Here is a 21591-nt window from a genome sequence, read left to right as displayed (position 1 = left end):
TCAGTAAAGTATGGCATCAAGAAATGTCAAGAATACCGCGCTGAATCTTCTGACTCCAGAAGCTTATAGTTAATGCTAAGAGGACCTCTGAGTCGGCAGTAGATATGGGGGTACCACAGGGTTCAATTCTTGGCCCTTCTCTCTTTCTAGTTTATATAAATGATCTATCTTTAATGGTAGAGAAAAACATTAGATAGTTTTGTTGCTGATGATACGTCCCATTTTTTAAATCAAACCACAAATTTTGACGATGTGAATCTCACAGAAATAGAGATTTCTGCATTAATAAATGTAATAAAAAGCTTATATATAGCCATAATTGTTTTAAAATAAGTTTTATTTGACATAGTCATTTTTATAGATAAGCTATTTTAAAAGAGTACCGAGAGTTTTTTCGGCCTACACCCTCCGTCTTCTTTGCTCATAAGTGGGGATGTTACTGATTTAAATTTAATAACGTGGAAGAGTGATACCTATACGTTGTATTCTATAATAAACATATTTTTGGTTACAAAAGATTAGTTGTTGATGGCTGAAATCAAGTGAAGTGAATTTTTCAATAAAAAACCTGTTGCCTTAAAAAATATGTATTTAGGCTACAAACTCATAGGGAATAGGAGCAAGTAACACTGGTTTTTCACTTCCATTAACAATGTGTGAAGACCTGGGTTGCTTGGGTTGTCTCTTAAGGTTGACTTTTTTGCCAGCAGCTTTAGCTTCCTTTAACAGCCTCTCATTTTCCTTGACACGTTTAAGGAAGTCTTCACGGCACTTAGAGTGCTTGACATGTTCAATTCTGATGTTGATCCTCTTGGGGATGATTCTACCACGTACTCTCTTGTTTACAATCACACCTAAGGCATGAGCTGTAACATTGTACACTCTACCGGTTTTACCGTGGTAAACTTTGTGTGGCATACCTTTCTGAACTGCACCATTTCCCTAAAAATTATAAAATAAATTAATAATGCTGAATTAGCAAGCCCAAGACATTAAACAAATGCGGCAATATAACAAGTGCTACGATTCTTACGATCATTATACATATGATCTATAAGTTTTGTATTATTATTGGACAAGACATATTTTAATGAAAACAGATAAATGTGCTCATGATGATGCTGATGAGGTGCGGGATTACTTACCCTGACGTCAACGATGTCGCCGACTTTGTACACTTTCATGTACGTGGAAAGCGGGATGGCTCCATGTGTGCGGAACTTGCGGGAAAATAGATCCCTAGTACTACGACGATAACCCTTAGAATTCGTCATTTTTTTGCCTGAAATAAAGAACAAATCCTAGTTAATGAACGGACGCACGTGGCTCCAATATTTACATCAACACATTTAACGAAATGTGATAGATATTTGATTTCACTATATTTAATTTTATTGTCAATATTAACGTAATATACATTGAAATTCTTATATTTTAATAATATCTCATTTTTAATATACTTTAATAGAAATTCACCTTAGCTTGACAGCGCTTGGCTTTTGAGAAAGAAAAAAGGATAGGTTATTTTGTCTATGCTGCCTTGAAGTTTAAATGTAGTAGATAATAAAATAGACGACAGATTGTATGTAAGCCATAATGAACAGAATAAGATGTTTGTAGACAACGTTTATTTCTTTAGTCCGTGGTTAGCTTTTTATGTTTTTTTTTTCTATTAACGATGAACTGTGAACATAATCCTTAATAATTCCCTAATAGTATTGACGATGAAAGAGTAAAATTCAGAAACAAGACTTAAGATAATATTCAGAGTCTTAGCTCAACGCAGACTCTTGAATGTTAAAATTCCTTATGTTTTCCACATGTATAGAAATTCGCAGTTCGCAGTAAATATCGAATTTAACTATTTAATCATTATGAGACTTTTTGATACGGCAACAAAAACTATACTGAGTGGAATGCAAGTTAAATAAAATGTTTTGACTAAGTTATTGGCGGCTTACACGTATTAAATTTATTGAATAATAACTGATTCATAACAATTATACCGTCGTATACGTCGAACATAAAAACGAGTCTATACTACGAATTATTGTAGAGGTAAATTTTGTGAGGTTGTACGGGGTAATTTATGAAGTTACACATATTCGACTCGATGGTAGCTAGTTATAATCTATATATAACGATTGTGAAGAGATCTGTGTTTGCAGGTTATTCTGTGGATATTTCATGTTTGTGATTTGTCTTTCATTTTAATTTTTCATTGAGATTTTGATTGTATTTTGTGTACATTTTAAATTATTTACTTTTATGTATTATAATGAAAAATTACGAACTTATGGCATAATAGCTTAATACTATCAAAATGAATACACCAATTGACAATATTATCGTAAATCCATGTCAATATACACCTGTTTATATCATCGAAAATCCTACTGTTGCTCAGGTTTAATTTTTGTATACAATAGTATTTTTTATGTCTTATAACAGAGTTCCTGTATTAAAGGAAACTATTTATTGCAGGCGACACCAATTGTTGTGACTTCATCAGCTCAGAAACCACAACTTAGCAATTTAAAAGCGTTTTATGAAAATAGCGGTAAACTGGAAAATAACCTCCTGCAGCGCAACGAGAATATAAAGACTCCACGAATAATCAAGAAAGTTGATAATAATGTGATTGGGAACAACTTGAAATTAGCAAATTTTCTTATGGCAAAGAATGAATTTAAAATTGAATCTGTTTCTGAACAGCCATCCATTCCTTACAATAACATTGTGTTGAAACCATTGTTTGTTACAAATACTCCTAGCAGTACTAACATGCAACCCACACTTCCCAAGTTGGATGTGCGAAGTAAAATTGTTCGAGTAAAAGACATCCCAATTGCAAAGCAAAAAAACAGAAAAATATTGCCAAAGATGACACCAAAAGAGGAGTATGTTTACTTTTGTAAAGCAAAGAGTATGACTTTGTAAATGTATGAATTTAACTAAACCATTTTATATTTTTAGAACTCTTGCAAAACCATCAAAGACTACATCTGTACAATTAATTAAATTAGGCGAAACCTATCATTGGTAAGTTTCTCTGCACCCCTATGAAGTAAAGGTACTCTTGAACGCATGTATGTGAGATTACATAAACTGTCAGAATATTGAATATTTTTTAATTAATTTCTAAGTAATTAATTATGTATTTCTCATAAATATCCCTTGATAGCTTATTCACAGTTCTAAGGAAATGTATGCAATGTTTTGTTAAAGATTGAGTACTTATTAACAAAATGGTACAAAATATATATATATATATATATATATATATACTCTTTATAATATGTATATTAAATTAATTTTAAAACAGCAGTTTTTGTACAAATGATTTCATCACCCAAAAAATAAAATTGTACTTGATATTTAAAAATTTGGTTGTAACTTATTTGGTGATGTATTATATATATTAATTTTGAAATAATATTTTTTTTAAATTACAGCCTCAATGATCTTAATGATGAACAGATGAAAAAAGTGAATCACGCTCTAAAGATTTTTAACAGCCCAAAGAACTCTCCAAAAGAACTATCTTTTGATCCTGCCACTAATACTCAGTACATTTACAAGTAAGAACATTTTTTTTGTGCAGTTATATGTATAACTTGTGTTTAATACATGTATAACAGATTTTTGGGTTTATTTTGCTTATATTTTCTGAGACAATGGGTAATTTTAATAAATCAGAAAGTTAAACATTATGTTTATAAAGTGTATATTCTATTTTGTTACTTAAATAATTAAGACATTTTGTATCTTTTTTAGAGTTTTGTCACCAAAAGATATAGTACCAAATAATAAAGATAAAGAAGTATTAAAACCTAAGAAACCAGAGATTAAAAAAGAAATAAAAAAAGTAGAAAAAATTGTACCTGAAATTGAGGAAGAAGAACCTGTAATTCCCCTTGAGGTAAAGTACAATACATAGACATAAAAATAATTGATGTGTTAATAAATAATTTGAGTAAAATTAACTACTATTAACCTAAATATGAAAAGCCTAGAGGTTGACTTGGATTTTTATTCCTAGCAAATAAAATAATACTTTTAGGTTAGAAGAAGCAAAAAGCCTGATCACCCATGGATAGGTGTAGTAAAAAGAAATGTGATGAATTTAGGAATTATGGAGTACCACACAATACAATTAAACTCTAAAAAAAGCTTTATTTTTTTATAACACTATAGAACACTTTTTTACTTATATGTTTGGATTTTAGACAACAATCACAAGGAGTGGAAGAAAAGTAAGGATGCCAAAAAATATTTTGCCAGAGGAAACCACACTTCAAAAACCTAAGAAAAAAACTGGCACTATTGTTACTTGCAGTCAGTGTTCTTTGGTAAGTTTAAATATAATCAAGTATTTAAGTAAGCAAGTTTCTTACTTAAATACTTGATTATAATTAATTAATTCTGGTTCAGATTTAATTAAACATATTCTATCTGAAGTGATAATGTATAATATAATATATTTCAGCAATTCAACAGTTTGTATCGTTTAAGAAGACATTATGATCACCATCCAACCCATGTACCAGCACCTAGCCATACCAATCTTTTCCACTGCCTTTTGGCTATAATAAAAACTGGATCTGAAGATGAGCAAGCCAATATATTTCTACAACAATTAGAACAATTTATAGCCAAGATAAGATCTTTGATCCCTTGCTTTATCAAAAATGAGAGTTTAGTAGGCAAATTAAGCACAATAGGTGAAGATGTGGCGAAGTAAGTATTTTCATTACATTGAATGCATCTTTTATAAATAACTATGTTTAAGTCTTAGAGAATAAAAGGGGAAAATTAAATGTTGATTTTTGGATAAAATACTTTTAATAATATAAATCTTGTAATGAATATCATTTTCTTTTTAGTTTATTTGGAATTGGCCCAGGAAAGTACAATTTGAATGTAGGTGCATTAAGTTGCAACAAAGACAGGGATGGTCATTGTCAACATAACCCACCACCACCTCAAATCACTTCAGAAGCAAGCCCATTAGATAGCAATAAAGGGGCTGGTGATATTCCTCAAACAGATGACTGCGCTAGAAATAATTCTGCTGATAAATGGCCAACTGTCAGCAGAAGGTTGGAATCGCGTAAAAACCCTGAACAAAGCGCTCCTAAGAAAATTAAATTAAGTGATGCAAAAGTGCCGCTTGAGCAATGTGAACTTGATGATGTAGATATCGACGCCTTTTTTAGCAATACCCACAAGACTGAAAGTCCAATGGATGTTAAAACTGAAATACAAGAGATGGATTTAAGTGATCAACTGCAAACAAATCTAAATAAGGACCCTAAGAAACAGCATTTAAAATTTCACAGTACACATTTTGATATCCGATCATCACCGATAAAACCAACATCAACTGTGTTTACAAAATTTCAAATAAATCCAGAAAAATTACCAAAATTTGACATGCAAGAAATACAACCTTTATTAAATCAAGAAAATTTCACTGAGCAAGTTCATACTCAGGCAAATATAGTTCCAAGTCTGGAAATTGATTTATTTACTCAAAATAATTCTTTGCCATGTAAGGAGATGTCTGATATAAGTCTGCACTCCTCAAAAGACTGGTCTCAAGAATACATGGATAATGAAAGTAATATGAACTATGTTAAGGCTGATAGTATTATAAATGATAGTACAGACTATTTAAAATCAAATGTGTTAATAGAGCCAGCTTTATTACATGTAAAAGATGACTCTAAACTAGAAAATGGAAATGCTCAGGAAAATAATCTAAATGAACCCCAATCTCATCAGGATTCAGTTTTAAGCCTTCTCTCATACCCAGAAGCAACAATACGAAATAGTACTGTAGATTTTAGTCTAGATTTATTTAGTTTTAGTAATTCAGAGTATATATTACCTTAGATAATACCTTTTAAATGAATTTTTTATTTTTTTTTGCAATTAATATACAAATTTGAATAAATTGATTTTTTTATAATTACTGGATTTCAAATAAAATTACAATAAACAGACACCCCTAACTTCGTCATCCTATTCAAAAGTTGGTACATGCAAAGGTAAAGAGATATCGACATATATAGCGAGTAGAAACACAGTTTTTATTCAGAATATCACTTTGCACTTGAACCATAAATTTAACTCATATAAATGATTACTTGTCTACTTAGCTAATAGCTGTAAAAAAAGGTATAGGTCTACACATTTGTTGACCATCTGTGTTTGTTTGATAACTAAGAATGTCATTAACTATGTTCTTACATATTTTATCATTTGCATGGGATTTATTGGAATTTGTTACAAATGATTAATTGAAACTGATTGACAGTTGCTATTACCAAATGTGGCTTTACATCCAGTCGCTATAGCTACATGCATTTTATACTGTAATACATCAAATCAGAGTGGATTTAACAAAAACAGTATTTGTATTAGAAGTATTACACACATATTAACTTTCTATGTGAATCAATGATCATTGCAATTTAGATTATCTTTATAAATGATGTTTTAATAATATAATAGAGTATGTATCTTTGTTTAAACAAACTGTTCTTACTAACATCTAAAATCTTTATTAAAAAGAATCTAAGATTTTGAAGACAGTAGACAATACAAAATTTACTTGCATCATAAAACTTTAAGCCTGTAATACAGGCCTTTCATTCTTTGCCTCAAGATTGTCATTGGTTAGTGCATAGCCTGTACCTCCTCTTTGCAGTGGAATAATATCTTTTTCCTTCAATTTATCACCTGTGAGTGGGTGGAGCCAATCTTTCTTTATAATTTTCTCAACACACTCCATGGTAACAACATGACCTGTAGTTCTGAAATATTGTAGTTATAATGAGTTATATTGAATACAATAAATTATGTTAGAAATATCTGATTTATCCCACCATATAAATTTAAAATATTAAAGGATATTAACCTGATTACAGCACATGGCACAGCATTACTCAGTATATCATGAGTGATTGGACACATGTACCTGTTCTCTTTTGCTATCAAAGATTTTTTGTCGTCTGGATCCTTTACTAAGGTCCACTTAACTTCAATAAGATCCTTCATTTTTAAAGGTTTACTACTTAGAGGACAATAAACCGTAGGATCTGGTTTTTGTAATTTAGAAATTTTAGCATCTGGTAACTGTGAGGGTATCCAAAAACTAGGCAAGTGTTTATGTTTTCCATTAGCAAGGTTCGATATAGAGCTTGATTGATGAGATGCATCTGATTTTGTTCCATTTGTAATGTTTTTTTCTCTATTCATAAATTTTATTAAATTTGCTTCTCTTTCGGCTTCTGCCAGTTCCTTTTTTTCTTCATCTTCCTTTTTTAATTGCTTTTCATAGTTTTTTAACTTGCGTGTGTATTCAGTTTTCTTTGTAATTATGTATTCCAGGATAGCTTCTTTGTCAAATAAAAATCCGTCTTTTGTAATGACTGGATTTCTACAAGGCTGCAATGTGAGACTACAGCAATCAAAGCTCTTTACTGAATCCTTTCCAACTCGTTCACTCTGCGTTCCATAGCCCGAAGCTGCAGCATCTTTCTTTTTTTCGTGATATGTATATACTGCACCTGCTGTACAATTTCTAGCATGTCTCGTCATTTTACTTTAATACAAAGTTTGGACTTCACAACTTAAGTTATTTAAAATTATCAAACAAGAATATGTATAGCTCAACAAAAATCCATAGGTTTGATCAAAAATTTTTTTTTTTTTTTTTTTCCCTTTCTTGGCCTGCACGGTTTGTGCGTCAGCCATGTACAAAAGTTAGGAAGTGCATTATTAGGTTTATTGGATAGGAAATTAGTACGGAATTTGGAAAAGGATCAGATAAATTTTATTATAAGTACGTATATACATAAAACATAGGTTATAATTTTATATTGTTATGAAAAATGAAACTGGCTAAAATTTTATATACATCAATATTTATATTAGATAAAAGGACAGAAATAGAAGTAGGAAAAGGAATATTTATGGATAAAAGCGAGGAAATAAAAGCGGAACGGTCATGTCTATTACAGGCAAAAAATATGTGGTTAAAACCCCCAACGTCATTGCCACACTCAAATGTGTCGTCAGGCAAAAGGTTTAAGCCTTGCCAAATGCAAGGGTATGCATGCATGGCCCAGCCTCATACGTATAAGGGTCGAAGTAACATCTTTACCAAGCGTCAAAGTAGAAGTGGAAGGGTGAGGTATATATATATTTACAATACAAATATTATTTACACTAGCAGCAATAATAGAAAATTTATCACTGTGATTAGGGATGGGTATGTGAACAAAGGGCACACCTCCTCTAAGAATTAGTGCAACTCCACCATACCCATCTGTTCTGTCTTCTCTAAGACAGATATGTCCTTGGATTCTAAAATTGAATCCGGGACGAAGCCAAGTCTCTTGAAGAGAGACGGCAAATGGTTTGTAATTATTTCATAAAAAAATTAGGTCACTTTTTTTACTATTACTGCTCCGGCAATTCCATTGAATCACCAGAGACTGGTTTTGTGGATGGTCTTGACTGTCCATTAGTTAAAAAACTTTTTGTAGAAGGGGCATCGTTGGACGGTATTTTAATTATGTCAGATTGTGAAAGGTACTGTATTATAGAAATGATGAGATCCTTTGTTATTATTTCTGACAAATCATTATAGTTGTTGAGACAACCTGTAGAAAAGGAAGGAATGTTGCTGTAATCTTGGATAAGCTCTGCATGCGTTTTTTGATCATATCCCTTACTTACATTTTTAGGACGAGCTTTGGGTTTCATGAATACTGTTTTTCTAAATGACTGTGTGGAAGTCTTAGTAGGGCTTGTTAAATTATAGGGACTGGAATAAGAAATATTCGGACCAGAATGGGCTGATGACGCAGAAGCAACAACATCTGCATAAGATTTAGAAATTGGTGGATGGACTTTACTGGCTTCTGAATATGATACTGACTTTTTAGCCATTGTTTCTTTAATAGCTTTTTGCCTAGCATACTCTGGGCACTTTTTATCCGTTGCAAAATGAGAACCAGAGCATAAGATACACACAGCATCATCCCTTTCAGTCTTGCAACTAATACTTGAATGATTGTCACCACATTTGTAACACCTTGGAGTGCCTCTGCATTGCATTTTAGTGTGACCAAAACGGCAGCAATTGAAACATTGCAGTGTGGGGTAAATATAAAGGTCTACAGGTAGGGAGTTGTAACATATAAAGACCTTGGGAGGTAAGATCTTCCCATCAAAGGTTAAAACTACAGTCTCAGTTGGAATGAACTTGGAATTCTCTCCTTCAAAGATCTTCCTGTTTAACCTCCGAACTTTCAAAAGACTTCCACAATTCTGCGGAATCTCAATGTTTTCTAAAATTTCTTTTTCATCCCAGTCACACGGAACACCTCTCACAATTCCCATGCGGGTGATTGTGAAAGCCGGAATAAAGGCTTTGTATTTATTTGTGTTGAGAGATTTATGATTTAAAAATAAGTTAGCATCTTGAAATGTCTCAAATTGCAATGATAACATATTCCTCCCTATTTTTTTTATACTTCCCTCTACAATGCTTTTTACATAATTTTTTTTAAGGAAAAATCCAAATTGTATGGGGTGAACAGATCCGGTTTGATTTGTTTCCATGATTTTTTGGACATGGACAACATAAGGCGCAGGGTCTGACGCCTGGTAAAGCGTCCTAGCAACGCGAGGATTAATTGAAATATTGTTAGAGTGGGCAGCCTCATTTGGGGGTATTTCTGTTGTTTTAACATCAGACTCGATGACTTTAGGAGTTATATTGTCTTTTAAATCATTAGGGAAATTTTGGGAACTTTTTCTCTTTTTTTCATTTCTAACAGATACTCTTTTTCTTTTAACAGACTTCGTGCTATCCGAACAGTCTGTATCGATAATAGAACCTTCCGTTTCCATTCCAGACGCATCGATTGTGACTACATGAGACACCTGGAGGGATGTCCCTCCAGGGTCTTCGGGCTCCATCATGGACGACAAGAGAAAAATTCTTATCTACATATAATAAAATAAAATAACTTACCAGGCTATTAAGACAAACTAAAAATATAAATAATCAACAATAACTACTACTATATACACCTTACAACTTAGCTGATCCTGTATTATTATATTAATTTAATTTTAAAAGTTAAGCCAAAAAAAAGACGCCCGCCTATTTTTACACTTCCCGCGCTCGATCAAAAATTATATTGTGTATTTATTTAATATACACTGACAACTGACAGCTACTATAAGTTATTTGTAACTGACAGACGATTAGACCAGTGTTGATAATTTTTAAAACCAAAAAAAATAGTAGTAGGATGAAACCCATTAGAAAAGGAGGGGAATATTATAAAAATGAAAGGAAAAATAAATTACCGGCGATCTGAGGTCGGGAAGGGGCTGAAGGTGAGGGAGGAAGGGTAAAAAACGGTTTCTCTCCATTTCCGGCAAAACTAAAAGTCTTTCTGTTCGTTGAAATCTCTACTTCCCGATGGTGAACAAAAAAATGTTACTATTGTAAATTTTCTCAGAAAATGCAAAAACTCGAATTCGAAGAAGAATTACCTTATCTTCAATTGTAATCACTTATTTTTGTCTTTTTGATAGCATATTAAAGAAATATATGTCAAAATGTATAAAAATATATTATAAATCTATAAAAAAAGGTATAAATACATACAATGTATATAAAATATATTTTTTTCACCATCGGAAAGTAGAGATTTTAACGAACAGAAAACATACCAACTTTTTGAAAAAAGCTGATATTTTGACGGGTGAATTTTCTATTGAAAATTAGGTTGTTTTTTCGATATTAATTCAAAATCAGGTGGATATATAAATATTTTTAGTCAATTAAATTACAGCGTATTTGGGACATAAAAAAGGTATGTTTTTACCAAATTTCGTTGAAAAAAAACTTGGTTTTTTGAATTTTTGACATAAATTTTGAGGTTATGTGAAAAAAGTGTTAATACAAAAGTTTTAGATCTTTTTATTACCTACAACTTTGCCATTTGACTTTTTCGATAGGACTTTTAGTTTTGCCGGAAATGGAGAAAAACCGTTTTTTACCCTTCCTCCCTCACCTCCAGCCCCTTCCCGACCTCAGATCGCCCGTAATTTATTTTTCCTTTTATTTTTATAATATTCCCCTCCTTTTCTAATGGGTTTCATCCTACTATTATTTTTTTTTTCACTTTTTATTATTTTTAAAGGCTTCTACCCTGGTCTATAATTATATAGTTATCTCCATAAGCCCATAATGTCTGAATTCTGAAATCTAAACACGACGTCTGCGGTTTGACAGCTTGACAACAAATTGCAAAACATATTTTATGTCTTGAACTTTCAGACTTGAAGTACTCATTACTGAATACTGAGTACTGACTGCCGAAATCCGACAGATCCTTAAAAAACTTAACATTGCGTGCGTTGATATAACAAAAATAGTATTAAATTTTTGGCTTGTTAATAGAAATTGTTTCAAGTACAATATATTACTGGTAAGTAACCTGTACATTGAATAAACTTTGATACTCTAATAATATGTAATAATAAACTTTAAATCTATAAAATAAATTAATACCTAATTATAATAGTACCTACATTGTTTTTTTTCAGAAATAATAGCTTAAAATGTCTACTCGCCATATGAGAAAACTTTTAGGAAGTACAGCTCTTCCACCTCCTGATGAAAGTGATGACGATGACTTTGTACCTTTATATGCTAAAAAACAAGGTGGAACTTATGCTGCTGTAAGTAAGATTTGTAAGGTTATTTTTTAATAGTGTTCTTTAAGGAATCTACCTTTTATGATATATAACTTCCATGAGCAATCATATTTGGGTCTTGGTATTAATTACTGCATTATTTTCAAACTGATTATATTCTCAAAATTAATATATATTAATGACTCAAAATAGGTAATTTATCATCATTATCTTTGTTTTAGCTTGAGTTAGATTCAGCACCAGATCCTGAAGTAGAAGAGAAAATAATTGAGACTGAAGAACCAGAGTGTCTTAATGTAGATAAAAAAAAGAAAAGAAATAACAGAAAAAATAAAAAAGGAAAATCAAATACATTTGATGTAAAGTATTATTTGTTAATATTTTATTGAACTTTAAATCATATTTAATACCTCTCATATATTATAATTAACTATTAATTAATTTATTTATAGCATAAACTGCCCTTTTATACCTGATAATAACATATAAAGCCAGTACTTGACTCACACAATTTTCATAATTTGCACTGAATATTAATATAATACATATATAAATTACTGGATTATTGTAGATTATTTTATGTATAAATATAGACTTTCTTCAGCTAATATATAAAATATAGTAATCTGCACTTGTTTCTGCTTATCTTTGAAGTAGGGTCACATTCTTTTTTTATTTGAAAAAACCTTGCACACTAAACCTCTTTTTCGTACAAACTTTTTAATTTTTCAGTTGGATGAAATAGACAAGTCAGTTAGGGAAGTAAATGCACTACTTGGTGAACCAAAACCACAACAAGAATCACAAAAGAAAGACAAGAGATTTGAGGAAGAGAATATGTTGTTTTCTGTTCAGCAAAAAAATTTAGATTCTAACAATGAAATGGTCCGAATCTTTGGACCTGAAGATGATGAAGATGAAATTAGGTAATTTTTTCAGGTATAGTGGATACTTGCCATACAATTTGTTACCGGAGTTTTTTATAAGTTTTCAAGAAGTAAAATTAAAAAATTATAATGATATATAACAGTGAGAGTGTATTCTAGACAAAGTGACAATGTAGAAAATGTAGGTCTCTAAATAAATTTATGATATTAAATACATATATATATGTAATACCTGCCAAATTCAGACATCTAAGACACCAATAAAAAAATCAAGTTCAAATGGAGTGGGAAAATTGGAATATGATTGTAAAAACTATTGTTTTAGTAGTATAGTATGTAGCTGTCTAAAAATTAAAAATGCTTTAAAAATTGTACTATGAGTCCTGCAAATCTAATAGATGCATTAAATTTCAGACGACAAAGACAACGAAAAATGAAATACCAGAAAAATATTGTGACCCAAAATATGTATACCTTTACCAAACACGGTAAGTTAGATATTTACAAACGACAAACATTTCATTTGAGATATGTCAAACTGAATTCATGAAATCATTATATATACATATATTTATATATGTAATGAAAAATAAATTGAATGTTTGATAATGTATAGTAACCTATTTAATCACTAATATGCTTGCTATGCTTATTCCAGTTTGCAATTTTGAATTATTATTTTTTGTGTTATATAAGCTTTGTGGTCAGGTAAATTCTACAATGCGGCCTGTATACCAAAAAATTATTAAATTTAATTGAATATAACAAATATTCAATTCAAATAACTTGTTAAGTATATTGCAGTATTTTAAGTAATGTAATTTTTTTCCAGGTTTATCAATGTCAATAAAGAACTCTGATAAGGATGTCACGTATTTTGTGTTTGACCACAATAAGGAATATAGAAATATGCACCAAGTGTTCTTAGAAACAGTTAAAGCGTATGTATTACTTATATATAAATGTAAATTTATCGCTAAGCTCAAAACTCGAAGACGGCTGGACCATTTTTGAAGTTATACTTCTTTAGGCGCGTTATGAAAAATTTATGAGAGTGAAATTTTCCGATGCGCGCGCACCGTTACACAAAATTAACAGAATGAAGTTAGGTCTAGGAGGCATGAAAATCGATATCTATGTTCAAGTTGTATATTCTCGTAATTTTATATTTAGAACTTGTGTTTCGTAACAGTACAATTAAACAGTGTGAATAAATATTATTTTGGTGTTTTTAAATCAATTTCATATACGACGGTGACAATATTTACTAATAATTTATTTATTGAAATAAAATCTTTTGATTAATTTTAATTTTTATCGTTAATCACTACTGCATTTTAATTATTTTTTTTCGATACGCCATAGAAGTATAACTTCTAACGCGTCTACATGAGTCACACTCTTTTTTTTATTTACTTGTTAAAAATTGGAAAAAAATTAAAGATGTAGGTTTGTATAATACTTTTATTCCAGAAAAGGGAACTGTAGCAATTTAATAGATAGACCAAGTAAAAATATTAGCAGCTTGTAGTAAATAAAAAAAATAAAAAATGTAATTGTAATTTATATTATGGAAACTATAACACAATAGAATATTTTTTTTACTACAAAAAAATTGAAGTCTATGCCTACAAAGGCTTTATAATCTAAAGACCTTCATGCATTTTTAGCAAATTTAGTACATTATTCATATAATTATTCATTTCGAATTGACATTAGTTGCCTCTTCTAATTGATTCAATAATTATAGATATTTATTAATATTAATATCCATGTTAAATATTAAACTGTATACATATTTATTAAAAAAAATCAAAGACAATATTAATCATGTCTATTTTAATTTTCAGTGCACAATCGGTCGGAGGAATGCCACAACTTGATATTTTTTTTAATGAAATGCATGTGGAAGCATTATTGGAGGTAAATTAAATATAACCCACTGTCGCTTAGAAGTTGATGGCTATAAGCATGGATTTGATTCTCGGCGAAATAATTTTCTTTATAGACTTTTATCATTAACTAGCTGCTTCCGCGAACTTCGTTTGTCCTTAATGCCTAGCCTACCTTTTTAGTACATGCCAACATGGAACATTTTGCTATGCTACCCCCTTTTTTTATTTTATGGTTGATTTTTTACACCTACAAAACCCTAATATCTTACGGAACCCTATTTTTGTTCAAAATTAAATATAGCCTATATTACTCGGGATAATGTAGCTTTCGAATGGTGAAAGAATTTTTAAAATCGGTCCAGTAGTTTATGAGCCTATTTCACAAACAAACAAAGTTTTCCTCTTTATAATATTAGTGTAGATAGGAATAATTTTTCGCTATCTAAATATAGTTTTTGATTTGTAAGATAAACTTGTTTGTTTCAACGTTACCATAGAGAAACTTTGTAGATCGTAATGTGGGTCTGAAAAGGGCCGTTTTTATTTTATTTAGGGATATTTCTTAGTTCATCAAAAATCCTCATCCATATATTCCTAACTGGAATTAGCTAAGTATCGATAACGGGTTGCATTGTGTGCACATTCCTACAGTCATTTATTTTCCGACGAATCAGTTTAAAATGAGTCGACTATAATAGTTTATGTAATGCAGGAGATATTAAATATATATAATACTTTATTTAAAAAAATGATATGTGGTTTTATGAAACCACGGTAAAAGTGAAACTTTTTTTCACATTATAGACATTTAACTAAAATATATTTGGAATAATATTCCATTAAGGGTATATAATGGTAGTAATAAAAGTAGACTAAGTCTCCAACTTATATTTTTATTGAATTCTGTGTTTTATAGAGTACTAGCTACCCGCCCCGGCTTCGCACGGGTGCAATGCTGATACTAAATACACTACAGAAAATCTGTGAACGTTGTATATAAAAATGTGGGTTATCCATAAGAGATAGACATAATATACCATCAGGGACTTTGTAGACCTTTTCAATGTGTACAATACTTAGTACATTATTTTGATGAAACTCGTAGGGTTCAGCCTGCGTTTGCAATGTAAGCGGAAAAAATGTAATTATTTACGACATCACATTAGAAACCTCAAAAATAACAGTACTTCTCCACTATTTAATGGATGTTATTATACATATAAACCTTCCTCTTGAATCACTCTATCTATTAAAAAAACCGCATCAAAATCCGTTGCGTAGTTTCAAAGATTTAAGCATACAAAGAGACATAGGGACAGAGAAAGCGACTTTGTTTTATACTATGTAGTGATGACATACATAATACTTAACAATTATTTAGATTATATACACATATTAAAATAGCGTGGAGCACTGGCACAAACGAATAATATTCTATACACTACACTGTCAGCTGCTGCTAACTATGTGCGCCGCCATATTGGCCTTGGCTGCTATGACGAGCGCCTTTCACTTTATCCCTACTCCGCGGCCGACCGTCACGCGACATGCGCCACACAAACCAAAAAGTTTGAAACGATGTAATAAAAGTTTCACTTTAAAATGTGTTTGCACATGTTTATTAAAATGTAAAGGGATGTTAATTCCTACGGTTCATAAGAACATAGATTACATAAAATTCATTCAATTAAACGCCATAGACTTTAGACTTCTCGCCGAAAGAAAGGAAAGATTTTGATAGAAACTTGGCATTTGACTGATTATTTAAACATTGATTTCTATGACCTGTTTTTAATCTTCTGTCTAGAAATTACGGCGATAATGAGTATAGACGCTCGCAATTCGTAAATTACGGAACATAAAATGTATTTATTTCATGTATTGATGATTTGTATGTTTATTTGTAGATAGCGGACAGATATTTTTTCATAGAAGAAAATACAAGGGCGAGTGAAATTATAGAGCAGACGATAGCATATATGCAGTTTGTTGCACATCCGTGTTTTTCTCTTATTGGGGTGAGTCGTTAATATGCTCTACTTAATTGTAGTAATTTATTTCAACCAAAATGTTTTCTAATATAGTTTAGTTTAGTGTTTAGAGGGAGTTATGTTATTGCAATGTTATTTACTTAGCGGTTACAATGACTAGTCAAAACTTACAATCTATTCAATTTCTGGAATATAATCCTTATTGTAAGTACAATTCTTTGTATTGAGGTCATATATTAAGATTTTTAATTCCAATACGAGTCTGAACATCAGAGTTTTTATTTGTTAGTAAAAGTATCCATTTTAATTAGTGTGGTGCTCCTTTTTAAAATTTGGTAGCGAGTGATAATTACGTTCATCATCATTCATTATTACAAACAGTAAAAAACGCACCAGAAATGATAATATGGAATTTTTTGAAGAGAAACATTAAGGAAACGAAGTGTAAATAACTTAATACATAAATAAATAATTTAAATATCAATCTTTTGTTGTGATTATAAAATAAAGTTTGTAAATTGATGAAACGACAAAGCGGCAGTAAAATGAGACAGAAACATACGTTCATAAGATTTAACGTGGGAGAAAAAGAGATAGGAAGCATTTCACAGTGTGCAGTGTGTACTGTCGGTTTTTCGTTTCATAGTTAAGTTCTCAATAATTTTCTCTTCAAAAAGTATCTTAAGTCAATACTTTCAGCGAAGATGCCGTCTGGAGTACAAGTACCTTGAAAACCGACCATTTCACGTGGCCCTATTAAAATTCGCCCACCTGTTATCAAATCGGGCCTGTCACAGGACGGCGTTGGAGATCGTCAAAGCCCTCCTAAATTTGGACCCTAACGATCCGTTAGCCGTTATCTTCATTATCGACACGTTTGCATTAAGATCAAGGGAGCATAAATGGTTATGCGACTCGGTAGATTATTGGAACCGGAATCGCGATGGAGAGTTCATGTTCAATCTTCAGTATTCGCAGGCGATGTGTTGTTATCATCTTTCGAAGGCGAAGAATGGGAAAGGTATATATTTTATTTTTTTTTAAAGCTAGAAACGCACTCGCGAGCCCATGTTTTTTTATTAAAAATATAAAAAAAAAACAAGTACATAAATAGAAAATATTAAGTTCCGACAAATTTTGACCGATGCCAGTGTTTATTAGACCCTATTAAAATATTGGTATATCTGTATTCCATTTTATTAATATTAGGTTTAAGGATTAACGTTAAACTAATTATGTCTTTTCAGTTACGCCCGAAGAAGCAAATAATAGGTTACAGAAGACGCTGATAAAGTTCCCATTTGTCCTTATAAAACTCATTGAGACCTGCAACCAAGCCGTGCCAGAGAAGATCCGGAAATGTAAATTCTTCAATGAATTCGCATCTCTCAGGTATTGATTTCCTTCTTGTGTTGCATTTCTAGCTTTCAAATTTGTATAATTTTTAGGTAGTCTGAATGTATGAGCGGTTAAACGTGTCAAATTTTTGAAGTGAAACTTTTTTACGCACGCTTAACTTGGGGAGTAAGCTGGCGAACGCGTGACGTAAGCGTTACGAAAAGTGTGATCGGGCAAGGCGAACGGATGTTGAGTGGGGGATATAAGCAAGAGACAGCAGTGGGCGCGCACATTTTCTTTCTTTTATAGCTAGTAAATGATATATATTTCAGTCAGTAGTTCGTTTGCGAGTTTACTAGCGTTACGCGAACGGTGATTCTTTGGTTATTTTTCGTAATTCTATCTCGTTTTGAACAATTTTATGGATTAATATTTTGTTCAATACATTCAATATTCTATATTAAAAGTGAATAAAACTGTAAATTCATTTTAGAATTCATGTTTTGTGAATTTTCGGGTAAATAATAACAAAATATAATTATAAATAAGAAAGAAAGAAGTCGTGTGGTCATAAGCACACTCGTTTTTTTTGACCAAATTCTCTTTCCTTATGAAAAGTATCAGTCTAATAGGATCTTTCTTTAACTTGAACTTTTTTTAAATATTACTTAAGATTTTAAATTGAACCTTTAAAATTGAGGAGCGAGAGTCGCTGATCACAGCCTCATTTAGCATCCCCTGTCACTGCGTCCCGAGGCGCGGTTAGATCTGCCTGATACACTGTACAGTACATATTATTAAAGATTTAAAAATCTGTTTTCAGTACACCCCAGGCACTAAAGGATTTAATGAATTTATATATAAAATTCACTTGGGCACGCTGGCGAGAACAGCCCGTATTGGAATGGCTCATCGCTAATGCAACAGAAGTTATAGACAAATTACAGAACAACATTATTGATGAGGTAATTTATTTCTTTATTAGTTAATCTGTCGCGACTGGATTCTGATATATAATATTTTTTAGTTGGCCACACTGAAAAATAAGACCATTTAAGTTTGTCACAATATTTTAAAAGTTTTATTTTTTAGAAATCAACAATGGCGGACGTTCAAAACCGATCTCGATTGTTCCAAAAATGGCCCGAAGAGATAATACGGCACTTATGTATTCTCAAACCTATGTCTGATCTAATAGTGGAAGGGGTAAGTTAAATACATTTCATGACACACGGTCATGTATTACCGAATATATTTTGTACGACTTTAACTTAATTAACTAATTAACTGGATTGGATTGAGAATCCATATGCTGCTATGTATGTAACTTATTAAAAAACGTGTGGCACTTGGGCACTGCCACGATAAAGCTATTGCATAGCATTCTTTATTAACTTGCAATTATATTTAGGCAGTGTGGTGTTAGGTTTAATTTCGTTACGGAATTTCTTGATTCGGTAATCGCGCTCAAAGTCCGGCCTAAAATCTATGCAAAAGCTTAAAAATTAGCAATAAATATGCACACGGAATCCAGTTCATAATTTTTTTAATACAGAAATCTATTTATTAATCTATATTTTCGTATTTTAGGCGATTCCAGATGTACCATCATACCCGCTTAGGAGTAATCCTTGTCCTCCCAGTAACACAGTCAATCGATATAATTATGCCCTGCAAAGACAGGGTAATATGGAGTTTTTGCAGGGTCTTCTCAGAACTATACGACCAAATTTCGATAATGATGCGCAAAATTAATAATCTGTGGACACTACTGGCAACATTAGTACACGAATCGAACTCCGGATAAAAGACTTGTATCCATGATCATAATAAATTTAGAAAAAATCAATGTTGTTTTTGGCGGTTTTTTTTTAATGAAGTTTTTATGAAGTCAAATATGTCAAGTTTAAAGTATATTTTTAAATTGGTTCACGAAATCGCAGGGCAGTTTTGCTAACTAACGGCTTTAATTAACCAGTGTTATGGTCTGCCCTGTGTACTATCCAAATTTGTAATTTTAAATTGATTGTAAAATAAATTTCATTTACTGTATTTCTCTTTATATTTATTAATTTACATTAAATCACTAAAAGTATTTATTTTTAAGGTAAAAAGCATAATTTAGTTCGTAATCTGTTCCAAGGTATGACCTTTTCGTTTTATTTTAAAATACTTCAGTTTTAATATATTCAAAATAATAATTGTCACCAAATGTTTTAATTTCATGATCATGAGTACAATTTTTTGTAATGTTTTTAAAATCTCCCAAAATCAGAGCGGACATGCTGACACATTTTCCTCACACATATTTAAAACTAATTTTATTGTAGTTTCATTGCTATTTTTATTCACTCATCAACCAATAAAAAAAAATCCAATTTTTTTTTGTATACTAATTAATAATAAACATAATATTTTTTTGCAATAACTACTAAGGAAAAAACAAACTAACTGATGTATGTTGTAAACTTGTACAAACAAGTAGATTAAGAAACTTGTTATTTTTTTGATAATAAATATATTGTTAAATATTTTTAGACATTTAATTTATCTTCAACAAGAAACATCGAGACCTCTTACAATAAAAAATTGAATAAAAAAAAGTGTGGCACTCGAGTCACTGCCGCGGTAAAGCTATTGCATTGAATTTTTTATCCACATTATATATATCATCATTTATTTATGCAGTATGTTTTTTGTTTGATATTATTTTAATCTACCCCTCTGCCCTCTATCAGAGTAACACGCCTATATAGTCAGTAGCATTCTTAGCTCATAGCTGCACCGGACACGCTTACGCTACGCAACCGATCTCGTCAGAGATGTGAATACGTAGTATGCGTTCTGTCCCGCTCTAACGTGTATTGGCCGCACTAATATTACGTCATCGTGCGTTAGGTTTTATTTTCGTTACAGAATTTCTTGATTCGGTCGCGGCGATAGAATCTGTGCAGTAGCTTAATAGTTTCCTCACGGTGTTTTCCTTCACCGTTCGAGCGAAAGTTAAATGCGTACATATAAAGAAAGTCCATAAATTCTCAGCCGGGATCGAAGCTGCGAGCTCAGGGAGGAGAGTCGCCCGCTCAAGCCGCTTGGCCAACACTGCTTAACTTCTCACTAGATGATATACCACAGGAAAACATATCTACCACATTGAATATGAAAACAACGAAAAATTCCACGTTTTATTTGGTGTTATTGTTATGACTATGCGTCGTTTTAATCAAAACAAATAAATGTGCATGAACAATCATAGTGCAAGTGACTTATAACTAAGATAAGACAAATTTTGTTGATGACATTGATGACTACATAAAAAACTTGAACTTTGTATTTAGACGGTGTGGTGTATGAAGTCTGTACGTGACTTGCAGCGAGCTAATATTGTATTAATCATGCTGAATGAACTGTACGGCAATTCATTCAGCATAGAGTGTCGTGGCGATGCTGATGAACCGTCTGCTACATGTTTAGTTGTGTAATGTTGGCCTAAATTCATGTCTGAATCGACTGAACGCTTTACAATTTTTTTTTGTGTAAAGGTTAAAAAATGAAGTTTCCTGGGACTGATGGATTAAGTAATGAAATAATTAAATTAGATGCGCCGGTTCTACTAACGTTGTTCAACTGGGTACTAAAGCTAGAAGACCATCACTCTCTAGACAAGGCTAGTTTAAATATGAACGCAACGAAGACCAAGATCTAATAATAATGAGAAAGAAGTCG

At 31.5% G+C, this 21591-nt stretch overlaps 4 protein-coding genes and 1 long non-coding RNA gene across 5 annotated transcripts; 3 read left to right on the top strand and 2 right to left on the bottom strand.

Moving 5' to 3' along the window:
* Positions 1-571: 571 nt before the first annotated feature.
* On the bottom strand, positions 572-1599 carry LOC111003286 (60S ribosomal protein L21). Its single transcript, XM_022273714.2, has 3 exons — positions 1477-1599; positions 1146-1282; positions 572-942 (listed from the first exon to the last, which is right to left on the bottom strand). Exons 2-3 carry the CDS (start codon positions 1272-1274, stop codon positions 592-594), a joined length of 480 nt encoding a protein of 159 aa, XP_022129406.1. The 5' UTR covers positions 1275-1282; positions 1477-1599; the 3' UTR covers positions 572-591.
* A 598-nt stretch (positions 1600-2197) lies between these two features.
* Positions 2198-5974, top strand: LOC111003279. Its single transcript, XM_022273704.2, has 8 exons — positions 2198-2407; positions 2485-2900; positions 2977-3042; positions 3456-3581; positions 3778-3922; positions 4230-4352; positions 4490-4740; positions 4887-5974. The coding sequence occupies exons 1-8, from the start codon at positions 2324-2326 to the stop codon at positions 5896-5898; spliced, it is 2223 nt and encodes a 740-aa protein (XP_022129396.2). The 5' UTR covers positions 2198-2323; the 3' UTR covers positions 5899-5974.
* A 100-nt stretch (positions 5975-6074) lies between these two features.
* LOC111003281 (nitric oxide synthase-interacting protein homolog) lies at positions 6075-10257 on the bottom strand. Its single transcript, XM_045631887.1, has 3 exons — positions 10220-10257; positions 6926-7710; positions 6075-6821 (listed from the first exon to the last, which is right to left on the bottom strand). Exons 2-3 carry the CDS (start codon positions 7606-7608, stop codon positions 6635-6637), a joined length of 870 nt encoding a protein of 289 aa, XP_045487843.1. The 5' UTR covers positions 7609-7710; positions 10220-10257; the 3' UTR covers positions 6075-6634.
* Positions 7744-10201, top strand: LOC123689906. The gene is made up of 3 exons (XR_006750777.1): positions 7744-7852; positions 7945-8203; positions 9936-10201. It is a non-coding gene; the product is annotated as an uncharacterized LOC123689906 (long non-coding RNA).
* Positions 10258-11374: 1117 nt separating the features above from the next.
* On the top strand, positions 11375-20398 carry LOC111003280 (transcription factor 25). The gene is made up of 13 exons (XM_022273705.2): positions 11375-11525; positions 11644-11778; positions 11976-12113; positions 12487-12680; positions 13056-13129; positions 13474-13582; positions 14492-14564; positions 16444-16554; positions 17227-17548; positions 17775-17919; positions 18689-18830; positions 18958-19071; positions 19456-20398. Exons 2-13 carry the CDS (start codon positions 11659-11661, stop codon positions 19618-19620), a joined length of 1707 nt encoding a protein of 568 aa, XP_022129397.2. The 5' UTR covers positions 11375-11525; positions 11644-11658; the 3' UTR covers positions 19621-20398.
* The last annotated feature ends 1193 nt before the right edge of the window (positions 20399-21591 follow it).

This window comes from Pieris rapae, chromosome 17 (genome assembly GCF_905147795.1).
Source record: "Pieris rapae chromosome 17, ilPieRapa1.1, whole genome shotgun sequence".
Lineage (NCBI taxonomy): Eukaryota > Metazoa > Arthropoda > Insecta > Lepidoptera > Pieridae > Pieris > Pieris rapae.
The sequence above is the reverse complement of the archived record's forward strand: the minus strand, read 5'-3'. Positions and strand labels throughout refer to the sequence as shown.